Source organism: Macrobrachium nipponense, chromosome 35 (assembly GCF_015104395.2).
Source record: "Macrobrachium nipponense isolate FS-2020 chromosome 35, ASM1510439v2, whole genome shotgun sequence".
Lineage (NCBI taxonomy): Eukaryota > Metazoa > Arthropoda > Malacostraca > Decapoda > Palaemonidae > Macrobrachium > Macrobrachium nipponense.
The window spans coordinates 58,482,452-58,503,433 of NC_061096.1; the positions used below are offsets into that span (position 1 = coordinate 58,482,452).

Here is a 20,982-nt window from a genome sequence, read left to right on the forward strand (position 1 = left end):
CATGAACGTCTGGGTTAGTTCGTGAATCCAACCATAAATCAGCTGCAGAATCGTACCGTAATCCAGATGAGATTGGGAGAAGAACAAACCTTTTCGTACACGTTCTAAAGGAACATCGGCACACAAAACTGTCTTCTTCTTTCATGAGGCTCATTGTTCTCTCTGCAATGCATTGACCACTATAATCACCTAAAAGGCAACTGTTGAACAGGAATGAACGCATTATGTCGATATCATCGCATAACTTGATCAAGTCCGAAAAGTTTCCATTAAAATGAAAGAGCAGTGGGGCAGAGCACTTCGTACATTACTTAGGAGGTAAAAGGTAGAGCACTTACTCAGTATATGAGTAATATTATCACTATGCGACCGACACATTGGGCCCCTCATTGTCTACACTACTACACTACCAATAGAAGTTTGTACGCCAGCGGCCAGTGAGCAGTTCCAATAATATTTTCGCTCCACCACCAACATGGACAGAAGTTTTCATCCATATGTGTCTAATTCGTCCATCTTTCAATTGGAAATGTATCTTTATGAAATAATATAATCTTATGCAAAATATTAGAGCATAAAAGCATTTTTCTATTGAAATATTCAGATTTACATATATTCCTTGGTATCGTGTTCGGAAGCAGTGTTACATATTCTTGTAAAGTAAGTAGTCTTCGAAGCTTTTAGCTAAAACTGTTTTGGAAATTAAAAAAATTGAAGAATTTTGTAAAGGAACAACACAAACCTTGATATTTAATTTATCTAAGATAATACTGAATAATAGTAAAGAAATGCACGTGCCATTATTGAATAAAACAGAGAAATTGACCAAGTTAGTTTTAATACGTATGTGCATACATACTGGGTACCTATAGGATACATATCCATAAGAGACGAAAATACGTATATAGTACCCGTGATCAACGGAATTAATGATATTGCATCTGGTCAGCATCTTTAGAGCATATTAAGAAGTTCGTTTTAGATTCGGCAAGCCTTGTGCTGACACGGGCTCTTGCTCTTTGGCAGCCTTTAAGCCATAAGGTCTATAGCAATGCCATTTCATCAAGAAGTGGCAGAACGTCTGAGGGGGAAGGGGCTTGGGTTGTTAACGTACTGGTGGCCATGAAGCCATCCCTCAAAGCGAAAAGCGTACAGCCTGAATTGCTGCCTTAGGAAAATAATATCAACAATGGTTTGAGGTGTATTAGGTACCTCAAAGCAGACGAGTATCTAGTAAAGGGTTGAAGATCCCTTCGTGGAAATGTACCTTAAATGCCCAATGAGCCTTTGCTCCCTAGTGAAATGGCAGCCAGCTTTCATTGCTTTGGGATGCCAGTGAAAGAAAATAACAGCATCATTACTGCTTGTATGATGTGAGTCACAAAATGGCTGGAGCTGCGGATTGCTGCCCCATTTCCCATCTTGTTACATATAAAAAAGTAGATAAATAAATACTAGGAGGAAATACGAAATCTTGTTGAAAGCGCTTGGATTTGGTACATTTTGGTAGAAAAAGAAACACTTAAAATATAATTTAGACAATATCTTTTTATAAATAATGAAATATAAACGCTTGTTACTTAAAATTATTTAAATGGTTACTGCAATGAGTTATCATTGTGTTGCTAAGAATATTACTCTATATTTTTAATATTATTATAATAACAATATAACAGCGAAACAGCAGTACAAACCAAGAACAATTCTTGACGATCTGTCTCGTGTCGGGGCGTTTGCGAAGTTGAGTTGAATCTAAAATTTAGGCCAAAAGCCAAGCACTGGGGACCTGTGAGGACATTCAGAGCTGAAATAGAAATTGACAGTAAAAGGTTTGAAAGGGGTAACAGGAGCAAAACCTCGCAGTTGCAGTATGAACAAGTGTTAGGAGAGGGTGGAAAGTAAGATGAAGGAAGAATATATGAAAGGAGGTACGGTACAGTAAAAGGAACGGAAAAGTTGCAACTAGGGGTCGAAGACACGCTGCAAAAAACCTTAAGTAATACCTACAGTGCATCGCATGAGGTCCACTAATGGCGGTCAGTCGAGTGATGTGGGTCGTAGCAGAGATGGAGAGTGTGTTCTCCACCAAGTGAAAATTTTATCGAGTACTATATCATTATATCACAACTAAAACGACGGTAATTTAACGAGGCCCTTCTAGACTCACCAGAGTAAAATAATTCAGCAGAATCTCTCTCTCTCTCTCTCTCTCTCTCTTAGGATGCACAGCTATACACAACAGCCTAAACAAAGGATTTAGTTGGACAACTCACGGCTTGGGATGACATGATTCATTCTTACCAGCAATGGAAGTTTTTATTTCTTTCTTTTTTACCCAAGACGTCATTATGCTTATAATAATAATAATGTTATCGTCATTTAACCGCTTTTGTTTGTATGTTCGCGCGACTGCTATAATAAAAAGTAAAACCTTGAAAAAAGGAAATAGTTTGTCTCGCCTCTCTCTCACAGCAACGTTTCCATGTCTCTAGACCTATACTGCTCTCGAGGTGGTGGTGATGAGCAAGTTTCCCGCTCAACACACTCCAAGCCTCCAACACCTCGCAATTAGCCAATAGAATTGGCAGATTTAAAAATGGACGGTTTTGATTGGCTACCGAGTAGGTATCAATTAGCCAATAGAATTGGCAGATTTAAAAATGGACGGTTTTGATTGGCTACCGAGTAGGTATCAGGTATCCAATTGCTTTCAATTCCAGAAACTGACTCGGGATAAGGATTTTCAGTAGAACGCAAAATAGATAAGGTGATATTTAACGTAAGGCAAATAATCGAGATTTAAAGAACGAAGAGTGAATAGAAACACTGTAGAAATATTTTGTCGAGAGGCGGCGCCCTGTTCAGTTGTAATCCATAAAGGATTTTATATCCATGCAATTTTGACATCTACGACAGAGCTTTCCTCTACTGACTGATGCTAGTTGGGTCATCTTCCTCTACTGGTACAAAAAAAAAATGTCTCCTGAAAGATATATTTTGGTTAACCAATACATATGGCAATATAAAAAAAATAGTAAGCAACAAATTATATTTTGGTTAGCCAATACATATTTCTTTTCAAATAGATTAAGTGAAGAAGTAAACGATGTCAATTAGTTTGTGACATTCCTTTGTTGAATATGTCCACACTCAAGAATAGAATCGAATAGCATATAAAAGTTAGGCCAAAGGCCAAGCAACTGGGACCGAAGAGGTCATTCAGCGCTGAAACGGAAATTGACAGTAAAACGTTTGATAGGTGTCGCAGGAGGAAAACCTTGGGTGGTTGCACTATAAATCAATTGTTAGAAGAGGATGGAGAGTAAGATGAAAGAGAATACCAAAGGAGGCACAGCAAAAGGAACGGAAGGTATATCCCCCCATACGGGGCCACACTCAAGGGACACTACACAATTCCACAGGCTTAAGTATACCAAATCTGTCATCGTTAAGTTACTGTATGAACTATTGCAACCACGAGATTTTTGTTTCCGTGTGATTTTTTTTTTTTTTTTTTTTACTGATTTCATGAGCAATGAAAGGGTAAAACTGTTCAGAGGCCTTTCCTTTTTAGAGATGGCAATTTAGGATCTCCATTTTTATCCTATTGAACCAGAATACCTGTGGCTTTTGCAGTATCGGTATTATTGTTTTTTATCTTAACATTCTGGAGGCCAGTTGGAAATTTCTATATTTAATTATTACTTGATTTTATATATTACAAGCTCTGTCATATGAAAACAGTAAATTCTCTAAAAAAAAAAAATATGATGTCTGTTCTGTTTAAAACATGGTTTTATAGAAATTTTAATTCTAATCGTTTTAGGTGCCTCAGGAGAGATCACTATTCCTCTGTATGCACGGAATAAAGTGCCACCAAACATTCCACTCTCTGAAGGCACTATAGACAGCGGTCATCAGTGAGGTCATGACAAAGTTTGTTGAAAGGCTAAACGTTACAAATGGAACCCACATCGGCCCAACAAGGATCTCGACCCTTGTTCGCGCACTAATGTGTAGAGGAGCAATTGTACTGAAACTGCACCGGATCTTTTTTTATGCTCTTGATAAGCCCAAGCCCTTTCAGTATCGAAAACAGGAAATTCACCAAAACCAGTTGTAAGAGGATATGAACAAGTAAATCAATTTGCTGGGCCTGAATAAGCAACATTAGAGATTATTCCAAGAGAAATATATTTCACTGATTGAACTACTAACTGTTCAGTTCGATGAAATTGGCATATTTATTTGCGCTAACTACTAAAATGCCTTTTATATATGGAGAGCGAAGAGATTTAAGGATGTCACCTTGCTGGGAAGAGATGTCCCTTTGGTCAAACTGCCATATCAGACACTCCAAACCTCTATAGCAGCTAGGGGTTCCCATGCTTTTCTTATAGTACGACCCCATTCAGCCCTTCCACCTGTTCAGTGTGACCCCCAATAAAATATATATATATATATATAAAAGCAATTATTATTCATAATTTTTTTTTCTTAATGAGACTACTACTGTTACTCTACCAAACGTGGAATTTAACATGATACCTCGTATCCTCTGCTTTGATGTTTTGTACACCCATTCCCTGGGGGTACCTCAGCGACCCCATGACCTGTCTATGACCTCACATAATGGGGTTCCGACCCCTGATTTGGGAACCCCTGCTCTATAGGGTAGTGGCCGAGGCCAAATAATTGTGGACCACCCCAACCGGAGGTAGAATAATTTAATATTGGTATAATCTTGTTCGTCTTGATATATACTTTCATAAAACGTATGGTGCGGTGAGATAACTGGTGCACATCATGGTTAATTAACTTTTTTTTTGGCGGGAAATTAAAAAAAAAAATTTGGTTTCGTGTTTTTGTTTTTGGTGATATAAACAACATAAACAAATGGACTTATTTTGTTAGTATAGACATGTTCCTACACATTCGAGCAAATTTGGGCTGGGCAAAGTTAATGGGTTCATGGGAGCCAAAATTTTGACCTTTTTCCAATTGTTCTCAAGATTTTACCTATCTTTTCGTCTTTCATGATAACTATTTGGTATAGCTATTTATAAGTTGTCTCATTTGAAAGGTGTGAATGTCTACTGTAAGAGAAAATATAGTTTGTTATGGTTAAAGTTGCAGCCCACGTTTCCTTGTTTACGGCGACATTAAATATTTGACTAAGAGAAATATTTTGACCGCATAACGGAAAGCTTTAATGGTCATTTGACATGAAAAGGGGTGCTCAGTTAAGAAGAAATATTGTCAGCCTGTGACTTAATTCCTACTTAAGAATAATGTAAACAATCTCTCTCCACATCCAATTCAGCTTCGTCATCCTGGCCTTCACTGTTCTGATTTCTGCTGCCTGTACATTGACATAAGGCAATGCATCCAAGCCCAGTGAAGTCACAGAGACAGCGTCGTCCATTAGTGCAGCTGTCATCTTTGAAGTAGAGGTGTGTCAAATCTCGAAGCTCGACTGGGGCAGACTCCTGTGTGTACATTGTGGGGGCAATTCCACCATTTCCACAAGCTGACCAACCTCGCTGGATTGGTGAAACCACCTCTAGGTTCGATATGTGGCCTTCACACTAAAGCTTGCATTGATATTTGGCTCTTAGAGCATGTTGCTCTAAGGCATCCTCTGTTGTTGGAAACACCTTGGCTGGTTTGTCTGTTGTGGTTGCAAACAGATACTGAAAGCCATATAGAGTCAATGCCTTTTCTTTTCTTTCCATACATCAGCAGTGTGAATTTTCTTGCCAACTTCCGACACACGTTATCCTCTATGCACAACAGACTGTCCAAATTCTTGAGGAGAGTTGAGTAAGTAGTCTCCTTATCAATTGTATTTGAGGAACAAGTGGTTTCGCAGCCTGTTTAATGCACAGATGGCAGGAAGACACTCACAAACGTCTGACCCAAGCTTCTTTACAATCTCATTTACTGGAATGTGCTGTTCTTTCCCAGAATGTCCTTTGTTATGTATACTTGATGAGCAAGTAACCCTTTGCTATAATTGTATGCCAGTGTCACCAAGACATTTGTGTCGTCACAGCGAATGATGAACCTTTTCTGATCACTGGACAGACTGACAGCATGAGTGACAATCCAAGTATCAGCCTCCTCCTGATTACTGTGTAGCACATCACATTCTGACACACTGGACTCTAACAACCACGACAAGATTCCCAATGCTGAATCCTCCTGCAAGGACAACTGATTTCCCCTCTGGTAATTGCTCCTGTGTATGGTTCAACACATACTGAGATAGAAAATCTGCAAGACTGGCTTTGTTTCCTCCAGCTTTTAAAAATTGCTAGTAATTCGAAACTAGACTGTTCCCCTGAATGTGATGAGTTTGTGTTGAACTAGTTCCACCTCATCGTTGTCTTTCTAATCCTTTGATTGAGGTTCTCATATCATATTGGTCAAAGACAACAGTAACACTGCCTATATCCAAGTTTGGGTCTTTCAAGAGATGGATCAGTTGTTTCAGGATTACTATTGCCAAATCCTCAAATGTTCTGAAATGGTTTTCGTTAAGTCCTTGTAGCATTGCCATTCCATCTGTGATGTAAGCCGATGACGAAGTTATAAGCATCACTGGGGGTTGTGGTAACTCCATCAGGTCATCTTGGCAGATCTCTAGTTTAGCTGATAGATCAGACTTTGCTGTTTTCCTCATGGATCCATCATCATGAAACAGTGATTGTGAAATGCAGCCAGTTCTTGAGTCAGTACCAATTTTAGATCTGTGTTTCTGCTCTGGGGGACTGCCAAAAGACGTTGAAACAACACCTCGGAGTCCATGAGAACCTTCTGCTTTTTGTCATAAGTGAGTGTTTTCTTCATATCAGAAAATGTCACTGTAGCACTTCTCCTCAGTGGCTCCCAGAAACTCTTTGATGCCTCATCTAGTTGGTCTCGGATGAAGTCATTGCAAATGGATTGTCCTTTCTCTGGTATCCCTATGAGTGACTTCTCCACTTCTCTGGATGCTACTTGGCCAGTAGTAATGTTCACCAATAACTGTGACACATTGTCGAGATCAAATGGGTTCTGACACTGATTGAAAATGTACGCCTTGATGCAATTTACATCCTCTTGTAATCGAGAATGCCCCAACTCATTGTGAAACTTATCACTGGACACACCCTGGCACACTTCTTTAAATGCTTCTGAATATTCACTAGCGACATGCCGTGTCAGCATCCATCTCAGAAGGGCTCCTGTCTGAAAAGTGAATCCAATAATTCCTCCCTGACCCATGGCCTCACAATTAATAGATTGTTCAAGTGCTTGATCTCCTGGGACAGAGTTGAAGTTCCTGTTGCCTGACCACTGCACAATGCACCCTCCATTCATCAGTTGTTGAAATATGTTTGGTTCTGTTGTGGCTAACTGTTTCATCTCGAAAACATACATTGGAGTGTAGTGGTTGTAGTTCACACGGCCTGCAAGGATAAAGTATGGAACAGCTTCCATTACAGCATCCAAGTGCGTCAAGAAATTGGCTTTTCTCAGCTTTGAACAGTTTAAGCAGATTTCCACAGTCTAAGAATTGATACCAATATGCAAAAGTTGCTGAGTATTCAAAGCCAGACTTCTGAAACAGAGCTAATGTTTGTAGTACAGAGTGGGGTATCTTCTCGTTCTTGGCAAATGGCAGCACAGTTGGTAGGGTCTCTCGAAGAAAGGGCTGTCTCAAGTTCATGTAGTCCTTGAAGTGTATAGTCATCCAAGGTTGATAATTCTTTTGGGCAAATACTTCAGTGGATGTGAAATACATGTGCAACAGTACTTCACGAATTAAGTGGATGCTTCTTATTCCACTTGCATACTGTTTACCTTGAAGCATTTTATTGGCTGTTGCTAATGCATAAACATCAGGGCACACAAGGATGTTCAGAAGCCTGCCATCTCCAAATAACTTGCCAATGCTGGCAATGTATGCCATTATGAGGTGCATACCCCCATTGCATTGTTACTTTCCCAAATAGAGGTTCTGGCTTGCTCCATGAAATCTGTTGAGCTTTGCTGTATTGGCTAGATCAGCAGTTACAAGTATGTGACCCTGTCCTAATGCCCCAGCTATTCGCATGAATATGAGCAAAATCGTATAGATGGTTGGGAAGTCGGAGGCTGGTGCATTGCAACCGCAGGAAGTACAGCTGTGCTTACAAGCGAATTGAAGCCACTCTATTTTGGGATCCTTTAGCCCTCATCTACACAGCCACATGTCACACCCCAAATCAAATCTGTCATGCTAAGCTTGATAGTGAACTAATTTCTTTCCTCTTGGTCCACTGATGAGAATGCTATGGTGTATTTTGGCTTTTTAGGTGGCTTTCTGTACCATTGAATGTTGTCCTCTGCATGGTCGGTTGAATCAAGTGATTTCCGTTTCATGCAAGGGGTTGAATATCTCCTCAGCAACAAGTGAGCATTGGTACAACACAACCACCATTGAGTGGGTTGTTAGCTTTCCATCAACTGTTTCTTCATTTCTATCAAAATTGTCGATAGCAGCATCAACAATCGCGCCAGGGTTTTCATCAACCATCTTTGACATGCCTGGTGGAATGTACACATCAGAAGGACAAGAAAGTTGGTTCACAGCTACTGACGTGGTGAACTTCCTCACTTCATCATAGTTGATAGAAAATCCTAGTGAACTTAGAATCTCTATGAGGTCCTTACTTCCGATACATTTGGACTCCAAGGCCGAGGGTGATTGGAATGTGGATTTTACGAGAGAGAGAAATGATACTATGACATATCCCCAGCATCCTCATGTCACCATAATTGTCAGAATCTAGAGCTTTGTTAAAATACTGTTTTGATCTACACCATGACACAAACTTGTACAATGTTTCAGGAATAAAGAATTTGCATTGCTTGACATTTAAATGTTTACTGGGTATGTAATGACTTGAATTGAAAGTTATACCAGAGGCTGAATCTCACAGTATTCCAGCAGCTTTATGTAGGATGGTATCTTCATCCTCTTCACTTGAACTGCTTCAGTACTCTGAGAACATCCGAAATCATACCCTCCTTGATCATTGATGTGGGCACTCGGTGCTGCAAACTTTTTCAGTGCATCACCGACAGTGACTGCGCTTGAGCAAACAAGGTCTGTTCTCCCCTCTTGTGAGATACACAGCACATGATCACCAAACATTTTTTTAAGTTTTTATTTCAACTTCCATGATGGATATACGTAAAACTTTTGTGGCATTTGACTGATACCAGACTGCTCACTAAGTAATTCTAAGAATCTTCCATGCAATGAGGATAATGTGATAATCTCTTGCAATTTAGAAAGCACTGTACTTCGGATCTCGCTGCTCAAACAAAACAAAGCACTGTCATAAATGTTTGCAGTGTTGTGCTGCTCTCAAGCTGAGTTGATATATTTTCTGTGAGAAATGTACATGCTGTAACAAACCTTGTGATATTTTGCATCACATGCATATAAATCAGGGAATGCCAACACGCGCATTTGAACGACCTCATCACATCTTTCTGATACTGCTGCTAGGACACGATCATGAGTCGTGGATCCATCACCAACTGAAATGTTTGTTAGCCTTGCCTTGCGTTTATTTGTTTCTTTACACTTTTTACTCCTCTTCTTGGGCGGTTCAGTGTTGGTATCCATGTCTCCTTTTCTCATTGGAGGAAATGAACAGGAGCCCAACATGGCAAAAGCAGTACCACTATGTCTTAAAAAAAGAAAATAATTAAACTCACCATGGGTTGCAACTTTAGCCATAACAAAATATATATTTCCTTAAAGTAGACATTCACACCTTTCAAATGAGATCACTTATAAGAGCTATACCAAATAGTAGTTATCATGTAAAACAAAATGATAGGTATAATTTCGAAATAAATTGCAAAAAGGGTCAAAATTTTGTCCCCCATGAATGCAGTGTACAATGAACTTTGACCACTCAAATGTGTAGGCATATGTCTAAGCTACCAAAAAAAGACCATATGATCAAGAATATTTTATGTTTATGCTGTTCATTTAACCAAAAACCGAACACAAAACCAGTTTTTTTTTTTTTTTGCTTTTCTGCAAAAAGGGTGGTTAATTAACCATGGAGTGCACCAGTTATCTCGCCAAACCATACATTTTCTGAAAGTAGACATCAAGACGAACAAAATGATACCAAAATCAAATGGTTGTACCTCCACATAGGGGTATCTCTTAAAATACTAGTCCCTTTTTTGAGTCTCGGTCATTACCCTACTATAGTGCATTTTCTTTTCTAAGATCGCTGTGGTGTGGCTTGCACAGATATCATATGTTGCCAATTTTCCTGCTATGGTAATCATTAGCTTCATTGAGTCTATTGAAATAGTTCTAATTTCTTGAAATGTGGTTCTTTGTTTGCATCAGATATTTTGAATATATCTTATTTCGTATATTCTTTGTTAAAACCTCTGTTTCAGTAATGAAAATGAAGATATGGCATATTTTTTCCCCGGCGATGCCAGATCTGAGTTTAAGGGACCTACGATTTTTAAGAGGATTTAAAAGGTCATGGCCAATATCATTAAAGGATACTCGCTCTCGATCACCCACTGTGATAAGTATGGACAGCCCAGCCTAAGTGACTCCCGTAAACGTCTTCACCCACCACCTGAGGCCAAGGAAATAGTCAATAAGTTCCTGAAATACTTCCTTTTATAAAAACATCATGAAGGTCCTGTAACTGAAGTTTAGAAGGCTATCCAGAGAACATCTGAAGCAACAAAAGTGTCAGAAATGACTATTCGTAGACTTGACAAGGAAGCAAGAGAGGCGGAAAATATAGTAGAATCTCTAGTGTTACAAAAAAAAAAGGGAAAGTGAGTCCTGTGACTGACTTGGAAGATTTTAATGAAAATGTTATGAAAAGAAGGAATGAGCGGTTGTCTTTTCTAAGGGCATAATAGATCGATTGACTTATGAATCTAAGTCTCAAGTCCAAACACCGGAGCCAACAGACCATTCAGCGTATCTGTAATTATAGAAATAGAAAGAAGGAAAAGCTAAATATAATCGGGAATGAAAAAAAAAAAGTTAACAGGGAAGAAGCAAACCCTTTCCCTCGACTCTCAAGGTCTAAAGCGAATCCTCCTAAGGAGGATTATATCTGCAGGAAGCATTTAATGGGACTTACATACCCATAGATATGACAACTCTGCTTTTTCTACCTGGCCCCACCAGAGCGATCTTAGAAAAGTAAACGCACTATAGATGTTGGATATCTTTGGTACAAGTCCCGAATGACACTGGTGTAAACAAATTGGTGACAGTACAGCATTGAATCACTATTGTAGACAGTAGAATGGCCTCTTTTGGGTTACAGGAAAGCCATGACCTGGCTGATATCATTGAAGCCCATCACCAAGAAGCTGGAACTACACAAACGATACAACTTTGGGATTACCTAAGCCTCGTTTCTAATGACTGGGATAGAGAATATTAATAGATAGTTTACATCATTCAAATGGCCTCTTTTGGGTTACAGGAAAGCCATGACCTGGCTGATGTCATTGAAGCCCATCACCAAGAAGCTGGAACTACACAAACGATACAACTTTGGGATTACCTAAGCCTCGTTTCTAATGACTGAGATAGAGAATATTAATAGATAGTTTAGATCATTCCCAACTATACCACCCATTCTACAGAGAATCCTCTAATGCAAGTATCCACAAGAATAAACATGCCAAGTCCTTAAATAAGTGTCTCAATGCTGATGCTAAAACTTGCATCTACACTGTGTGACATCCTTATGAAATTCCATACTGAACTGTGCTGCCGTCATGTTCACTTTCCAAAACCTTTTTAAAAATTGGCACCTATGCATTGCATCGCGTTGGTGTGAACAGTCTGTGGAGTAAGCTACATAAACAGCTTGTGGAAATTACTGATCTATAGCAGTATTCTTTGGAGCAGCCTGTTCTCCTTTTTTGCTAAATCAAACTATCCATCATAATTGGGTCAAACACAAGGACTTGTTCATGCATTCACAGAAGGACTGCTTTTATGCAGACCCCCACAAATCAACCGAAACCCTCTTGGTGGGGTTTCCTAAACCAAAGTCATTATAAATGACATAAACATACCTTTAAGATGTATGTATGACATAAAACTGTTGGGGCTGTCTTGGGAATCAAAGGAAGATCAGCTCTACGTAATAAATCAACAGAGAGATCCTGTCTTATCTAAACACTAGTTCAGCTCAATCATGTCCACAGTGGTAGTGATACTGCTACATACTATTTATGTTACTACTGTCCATTCTGACCATTCTGTGAATGACAGTTAGTTAAGAATGTTGAACATGGAAATCACTGCAATACTGTGGGATGAAGATGGCCAATTCTCATGCAGTTGCACAATAAAGTACCTTTTTTCTGAAATCACTATTAAGGCATACATAACTAAGGGAGGTTCAACTTGCACATTGAGAGGTCATAGCCCAGCACTGAAGTGCCATGTCAAGAGCTACAAGAAATAATTGTTAGTTTGACCATGCACAATAATTTTTCCCTAGCTATGTCCCAATACCAGCAAAGAGCGACTCATAGGTGGCAGTCCACTGGTACTCTAAAGCCCTTTCCACATGAGGAGCCAATGCATGGCGGGGCAGACAACTGTTACCAATTTTGTGGGTGGATGGTGATCACGAGTGGGGTCACGTCATAGGTTTGTCTGCCTGTGCCTACTGCATGCCTTGGACTGCTTGATCTGGTAATACTGTTTAAAAGCGAGAGAATTACAGGCAAATCCGAGTTCCCGTCGTGTCATCCCCCCCTTTGTGGAAGGGGCTTAAAACTAAAGCAACTGAATCTAGTAATCAACCGACAAAAAGAGATGTAAACAAAATGGCTCAGGGTTGTACTCAAAAAGCATACCACTAATTTTGTTAAGTGCAGCCATTCTACTGATCACACCGTGATGACTCCATGTCCAGTGTATAGTACAAAGGAAACCGTTATGACTTGCCTGCCTGGGAGGTAATGGCTACGCACCCGGCCACCACACACATGGTCTTTGTCCCTGGCAACTGGTGCAGCCTCACATGAACCAAGCAATGAAGTCCGATTGATTAGTTGTCTTCTCTTAAGACCTACAATACACTGTCACATACGCTCTGAAGCAATTTGGTCTGTACGTTCATGTGCAAGGATGACTGGCTACTCTGTAAAGGCAGTATACAATATGGAAACTTTAGGTCTCAATACAATGTATCCAGTTTATGTAGCACAATGTTATCCATTGAGAGGTCTTATGGCCTATCCACACTAGCAGGCATGCCCGTCGGGCACTTAGCAGTTTATGATTTCTCTTTCACTTCTGAAGCAGTGTTACGAGACAATCGTATCGTTCTGGCTAAATGGCAGTGCCCGCTAGTGTGGACAGGGCCTTAGTGTCTAACGCAGTCATAAACTGCATTTACACTACAATTCAACATCACTTATGACTACCCTGGAACAATTATTCTAGAAACTGTCAAATGCACCTTTCAGGAGAGGATTCAAGATGCTGGTTTCAATGACAACATCGTAGTAGCTGATGCAGTGAAGAGAGTTTGTGGTGCATTACCATCACCCCTAAACAATATTCTAGGTTAAGACTTTGTCGATGATATTCATTTTTCAAGACATCAGCGAGTTAGATAATAACTTGCTTGTTGATGGATCCAGACACACAGTTTCGTTACCCCCTAGGAATAGGCAGTTTCTACAAGTGCCTCATAGGCCCAGTGAAGTCACGCATCCTTGAGGTCACCTAGGAAAGTTAACCTCGCATTAAACTTACAGCAATGGTTTCTAAACTGATATTTTAACAATCACCTTAGTCATAAGTCGGGAGGATGAACATGAGAATCCTTCAACACCCAACTAGTTGTTTCAGGGCGAGCTTTTCACTTCGTCGCTTCTTTTGTACTTATTATGAAAGTAACTTATTAGGCCAAAAATAAGACATATCAGTCCCTATCAGAAGTGTACAGAAGCCTTAAACTTGCTGTCATTCGATCAGTGATGAACGCACGGGGCGAGGCGCTCTCATCCAACCCTGAATTTTGAACGTATAATTCTCAGGTCATGCTTGAGACTAAATTTTGAGTATATTTCTTGGAAAATACTTATATCTCTTGGAAAATACGTTATAACAAAAGTTAGTTTGTCGCTCCAAATATCTTTTCTTGAATATTTAGCTGCACGTCTAATAAACATGTATTTCATTAAGTCAAAAGGGCCTCTTACTTCTGGAAAAGTTAACTGCCTTGATTACTCTGGCTGCAAAGCCGTTTCTGCTCAAAAGAAATGAATTGAAGAGGATCCAATACTTAACTACGTTAGGTGTTATGCGAGCGCCTATATCAGACGAAATTATATCACAATTGCCTTCTTTCTTACTGCATTTATTACTTGCAAAGACTTTTGCATTAAGTTGAGGAGATCGCTTGCAATTATACCGCAAAAAATTGCTGCCATTTTAAGTAATGAGACTTCTCCTTCATAACTTCATCCTTGTGTTCATTTTATGTGGCGCCAATAGTTTTTTCTATGGAGAACTCTACTTTTTCATTTTCAGTTCAGTAATTACTTACAAATATTTTCTTATGGGCGACATTCAAAGCAAGTTCAAAACCTTAAAATTTTTCAAACACTAGAATAAAAGAACATTGCAAACTTTCAATTGTTTGATTAAACAGTATTCAAGCAATACATAACTAGTAATTTATACCCGTAATTGTTGACAAAAACCATGCGAAATTACATTCACTTTTATTTACCGTATAAAAGAATACAAAGTGTAATTCAACATGACATTTTGGTTAAAAATGGGTTCTTTGTTCATAAAAGAATACTTACATCATATAAGAACCCAATAAAACACCTAAATCTACAATAATTATCACAGTTGCATATAGCTATACATCTTAAAAGTTTAAACAATTTCATAATCAATTCAATATCTAGAAATATAAGAACGGACTAAAAAAGCCTGGTCCCATGATAAAAAATGTTACAGTAAGACATCAAAATGAAAAAAAAAATGAGTTAAACAATAAAATACAATAAAAATAGACTACAATCCTCACTCTATTGGCACTAGAGAGAAGAAGAGATTTGTGTTTCATTGGAGATGAAGCTTCTCCGTGAGGATTAATAACCACGATTTGGCAGCGGGACAAACAACAGTATTGATGAGACAAAAAGTATCTTATGTACCATTCCTGGAATTGTCAAAAAACTTATCTCTAACTACAGCACAAAGGATTCTGAAACCCAGTTGAGTACTTAAAATCTTGCAGAAATAAAAATCACTCAATGATTTCCATTTGCATTCCATTAGGCCATAAAACTAGACCTACATTACAGAATGCCTTTAATGTCACCTGTGCTTCGATAAAATTGCAATCTTGAAACCAATGCTCCTGCGTTTCATTGTAACTTCAAATCTTTATTAAGATTCAGCACCTCAAAGAAGGACAAACTAGATTAGCATTTAATAAATAAAATTACCTAACCTACAACATAACAGAAAACATTGTACATTAACAAATTCACATCCCAAATCGGGACCAAAGCCTTAATTCTTGACTCCTCCAGCGCCCATCACCATTTCTCTTCAAGATTCTCCATCATCTTTGGCTGTTGAAAGGAAACGGAAAATTAGCGAAAATACCGGAATCTCAAGAGGGCTTCCAGAAAGATATGCTAATAGTTGTACAGATATTGGTCCCTACTGAAGGTTCCACAGAATGTGCGTCGGTGGGGAAGACGGAGTATAGCTTTAGAAAACTATCATCGACTTGCAAACTGTAACTTGTGTTTAATATGCTTACGAGGCGATATGGAATCACCACGAGCACTGGTGTTCAACAGTACTTGGACCCCCTGGTTTACAGGGCTTATATGTCTTTTGTTGTGGAAACATTAGATATCAAAAGGCTGCCATGACAATTGTGCTATGTGCACAAGGCACGTTTAGTTTTATGGCAACGGTAAAGAGTTTCATTTTCTTCATTTCTAAACACTATTATTCAATAAGTATGCTTGTGTTTCCCTTCTTCAAGAGGGGCGTCCGCTGTTCGGGATGCTGCTGTGGATGACGGGCCATCATTTCAGGATTGGTAAGCAACTGATGTAGATAATCGGGGTTGATAGGAGGGTCTTGAGGTACATTAGGTCTGCGATTTCGGAGTGTATCCACTTGCTTATTGTGGGGCATCTTGTCCTTATCTTGTGTTACTCCAGGTGGGATGGCTGGCTGTATCTGTTTGCTCAAAAGATTTGGGTCAGACAATCTTGACATCAATTCGTAAAACCTTGCATGACTCAAGTGAGATTTGAGACGGTACAACAGGTAAACATCGCCAATTTTGCAGTTTTTAGAGACATTCAAAATAACTTCCCTTGCTTTATTTTCAGAGTGGATTGGCTTTGCAAATCTCAAAAGGTAAGTCCTCATACATGGTAACCACATCGAAAACAAGAACACTATATAACAGCAGGTGACGAAGGAGAGGAAAATCAGCCAGAGCCACAGTACCAAGAATAGTTTCTCATATAACTCCATGATGGTGAGATGGCAACCAAACTTCTCAATACGTTTGTTCACTAGCTGATTTTCATTAGAGAGCTCACAGGACGCAAAGGGAGGGAACATCTGAGACATGTAGTCTGAGAATGTTTGAGGGTCTCTTTCGAATGGGTAGGCCTTGAAGCCGTATTGAAGGAACCTGCCTTGAAGTATGAAATCCAGATATTGCATTGCAAAAATATCAACTGCCAGGGACAAAATATTGACTGCAAGAAACTTCCAGTAAAGTCCATTGTGCGTCTTGAGGTTGAACAAAATATATCTAGCTGCTCTTTCCACCAACTCCTTTTCAGCCTGGTCGTATCGGTGGGCATTTGCTGCAAGATCTTCCAAGAGCTTCTTGCATCTTGCATTGTCAAAATTTTTCGAAACTTTCCTTGGGATATAATAAATCCCAGCCAAGACCAGCAAAGACCAAGATATCCATCTGTAGAAAAGTAGATATCGCCTAGAGCCGTTATCTTCCACGTAAGGGTACGAGAGGCAGACGTTGATGTAGTCCAGTCGAACTTGAGTCTCTGCGTTGAAGTGCGACACACAAGTGATCACGTCCCGGTGGTACCTGAAAGACCAATAGGAGTTTAGACAAAACCGCACAGGACAGGACTATCTACACTAGCTGGAAACAATAAAGTACATGGAAACAATAAAGTACATGGAAACATGAATGTTAACTGACCTTGCACTTTATTTCAATGAAAATCATATCTAATTTACTGTCCAAGCCATTCTCTATATAACCAAAGACGGTGATTAACGAAAGTGACATTAGACCGGAAACACTCCCATAAATAATGTATGAATTTTTAACCGTCAATTTCGGTAAGCCAAGCAAGAAATCTCAAGAGAACTTTGCTTTTCTCAAAATACAGTTAACAGTAAATGAAACTAATCAACCTTTTATAGAGGCTACTTACCATGAGTACCATACTGTAAGGAAGCCTCCCAATAACATGCAGAACGTCCATCTGTAATGCATTCGAAGAATAAGTCCATCGCACGTGGAGGCACAGATTTGATTGGCTCTACTCTTGATAACATTAAGGACACTAGCCAAGATGGAGCGGATGTCCACGCTGCCCCCTCCTACCGAAGGCATCCTCGCTCCTGAAAGAAATTATCAGTTGTAGTCACCAATATACTAAACAATATGCATTAGCAACAAAAATATGCGCGAAGACATCCATCCAGGCATAAATGTGCGTGCTAATGGCCTGGTGGAAAAATGAATGTAAAAACTTTTTAAACGTGAAACAAAAGAGGCAATACATTCTCTTTAGTGTAAACTGATCAACAATGTCAAAGATTGTGCAGTCTTGTTTATCAAGATACCCTTTACACAATATTGATGCCACGATGATTGTTTATACAGTTGGATGCAACAAAGCCACCAACCCCAACCCTCTATTATCTGCCATTTTTACTTCGAAAGATTTTTTTCTTTAATGAGAGCGATGCGCCAAAAAATAATAAGACACCAAACTCACAAGTAATTTCTTCGAAGACCAAAGCATCAGATTCAGAACGCTTAAAGTGGGCTAGTCAGTAAATATCTTGCACATAACAAATCATGACTGTACTATCTAATAATTATTCTCTGGGTAATAACCATCAACCACATCACAACGTTTCAAACTTGAGAAGATGAAAGCGGTCACACTCACTCACTCAATCGTTGTCCGAGTTCGAATGCACACTACAGCTCTCACGAGTGCGCGACGGACTAATGGTAACTACACCGGAGTAACCTTTTATCAATGCGTCGAGTTGCCAGTCACTATTATTTCAAGTACAAGACTACTGCAGAAGAATAAGTTGTGAATCGAGAAGCAGCAACGTTTCCCTCTTGAATAAAACATGAAGGCAGGGTATTTTTGGCAGCAAAATGGCGGCTAGTCACAAGTTGTAAGAGTACTAATTTGTGATAGAAGAATGCAAGGGATATTAATACCAACGTATACTGATTTACCAAAAAAATATTTGAACGTTAATGACTACAACTGCGTCTTGGGGATAGTAGACTTATTAATGCTACATAAGACTTCTTGCAAACCCATTGCTAAGGGACCCCCTTGTGAATCAACGAGCAGGATTTGGGTAAATGAGAGCCGATCTTGAAACACATTACTTCAAGATAGCGAGGTCTATTTATAAGGGTAATATAAGGGGACGAGTGGTAGAGCAAAAATGAATCTCTTTACAGCAGACTTCACACAACTTTTATCCTTTAGCTTGTAGAAGCAGCACGATCTTTATCAGCCGAGCTGTGCTCTAGTCTCCTCACGATGGACTCTCTTGACCAGTTTGCAATAGAGTACTACTACTTACCAGCTGAACCCATTGGTAATAACTTCGATAATAACTTCGAATTTAGCAGCTTCTATGCGCAGTCAGCGTCTTGAACAAAAGAACGATCTGCTATGTATAACAGTGCGCAGGCACTGAATATATATCTGACAATTGAACGGAAACCAGTGATTTTGCGAAAAAAAACGTATGACACGTCGAAGGAATACGTTTTCGTCCTGCACTACGAATTTAAAACTTGTTCGTACAAGATAAGTGGGATTAAATGAAGAGTTCCCAAAAACATACCTATCTGAAATCCATGTCACAATAATACATCAACGAACTGTCAAATAAGTATCGATTTATTTACACCCCTCAATTCGCTGTTCATTCAAATCGCTGAAAATGTTTCTGGAATACCTTAAGCACAGCCTATGAAATGTGGCCTACTTAAAATACTTCGCTTCTTATAAATTCATAGATAAAGAGAACCCTCTCAAAGTACTAAGAGCTTTCCAATTCAGACTTTCTTTCAGGGAGCAAAATTCCTAGCAATTCTCATTGCAATTCAATAAACAGTTACTTCAAATCGGCTGACGTACAGGCAAACCTCGTCACGATGCAGTCCTACAATAAAGGAACTTGGATAGCATATGGATGCATGCTACTCTTGTCCCAAATAAAAACGCAATATGCTATCATGACACTAAAAAATACGCATAAAACACACATGAAAATAATTGTTTAAAAATTTACACATATGCATTAGAACAATTCTTACAGCACAATGCTCAAATTTTAAAAATTTCTTATTTCACTCAAAATAGCTATACTATGAAAAAATTTCATAAAGGTTTAAAAAAATAAAAAATACCTCTAAAACGACAAATGAAAAGCGACACTTGAGGATACTTAGGTAAAGTGAAATAAGTTGTTACCTCTGCTATACATAAGTAGGATCACAGTATTAGAAACAAACCAGTGAGAAGACTAATTGTCAAGCGAAACACCAGCTAATGTTATCAGGGAAAACCTTTTATCTCCCTTCACCTTCCCTATCATATCTGCGAACCATATCACCATACCAGATGGTGATATCCGTATAAAATACAGAACACTTACGCATCGTGCGATGCCATGATACGTTTACGTTGTGTGTGTGTGTGTGTGTGTGTAATTTAAATCTCGGTCGAATAAAAGTGGTGAAACATACGCACTTAACTCTACTTCACTCATACATCTTTAGACCAAGAATCATACTCTCGCGCAGAGTGCGTCACTATGATAAGATCGACTCACTCGATGACGTCACTAGCTCCACAAGAGTTGTTAAACCGCACCGTGTTCTTCCCAAACTCTTCCCGCGTCCTTTTCCTACTATTCTCTGTTCCAAACTTCCATCGTGGCTGCTGTAGGTATACGGAGGCTGGTACTAAAACGGCAATGTGCTTTTCAAGTAACAGGAAGCAAGGGCAAGGGTAAACCTTTGACAACAGCAAGGACAGCCGTGAAGAAACAAGAATTTGCGATTCTACACCAAATACCTAGGGTACGATTAACGCAAGGCATCAAGTACCAAGTAACGAATTGTCTTCTTCTGTAACCTACAGGATACCTACAATATACCGTTAGCAAAGAAAAAATTCTTTTAGTTCTTTCCAGTTGGATACAATTGTGTAAAGTATAACGTTTATCTCCTGTAAAGAAATTCATTGATTCCGATATCACTCAGAAACTTCATTTACAAAGTGAAAACTGTATTTGTAACATGCCCTATGGTATTTTCAACACGCGTTCAATGCAATATGTTAAACCCTGCGCAAAAAAAAATATGCTAGTTCCAGGTGTAAACGGATATTCCAATTATAGGACAATTTAGGCCATCTGCATTGATTCTTTTTTTAAACCCTACCAGCACGGTCTTCTGGGAAATAGCAAAATATTTTTTTACAATACATCCTTTTATCACAGAGAGAGAGAGAGAGAGAGAGAGGAGAGAGAGAGAGAGAGAGAGAGAGAGTAGCTGAATGTTTTAATGATGAATGATATAAAGGCTAGAATACTATATC

At 39.1% G+C, this 20,982-nt stretch overlaps 1 protein-coding gene across 7 annotated transcripts in view; it reads right to left on the bottom strand.

Annotated features, from left to right (window-relative positions):
• Nucleotides 1-14,787: 14,787 nt before the first annotated feature.
• The window catches only part of LOC135208818 (innexin inx2-like), a 175,607-nt gene continuing 169,412 nt past the window's right edge, over nucleotides 14,788-20,982 (bottom strand). For 3 of the 7 annotated variants that reach the window (XM_064241361.1, XM_064241360.1, XM_064241363.1), the window contains exons 2-3: nucleotides 17,542-17,731; nucleotides 14,788-17,186 (exon numbers count right to left, since the gene is read on the bottom strand). In XM_064241361.1, the coding sequence (XP_064097431.1) occupies nucleotides 16,061-17,186; nucleotides 17,542-17,731 (1,316 nt within the window). In that variant the 3' untranslated portion in view covers nucleotides 14,788-16,060. Of the gene's footprint in view, nucleotides 17,187-17,541; nucleotides 17,732-18,111; nucleotides 18,269-18,288; nucleotides 18,437-18,952; nucleotides 18,981-20,982 lie in introns of those variants that run through there. The other 4 variants (XM_064241362.1, XM_064241365.1, XM_064241364.1 and 1 more) reach the window with 4 other exon arrangements.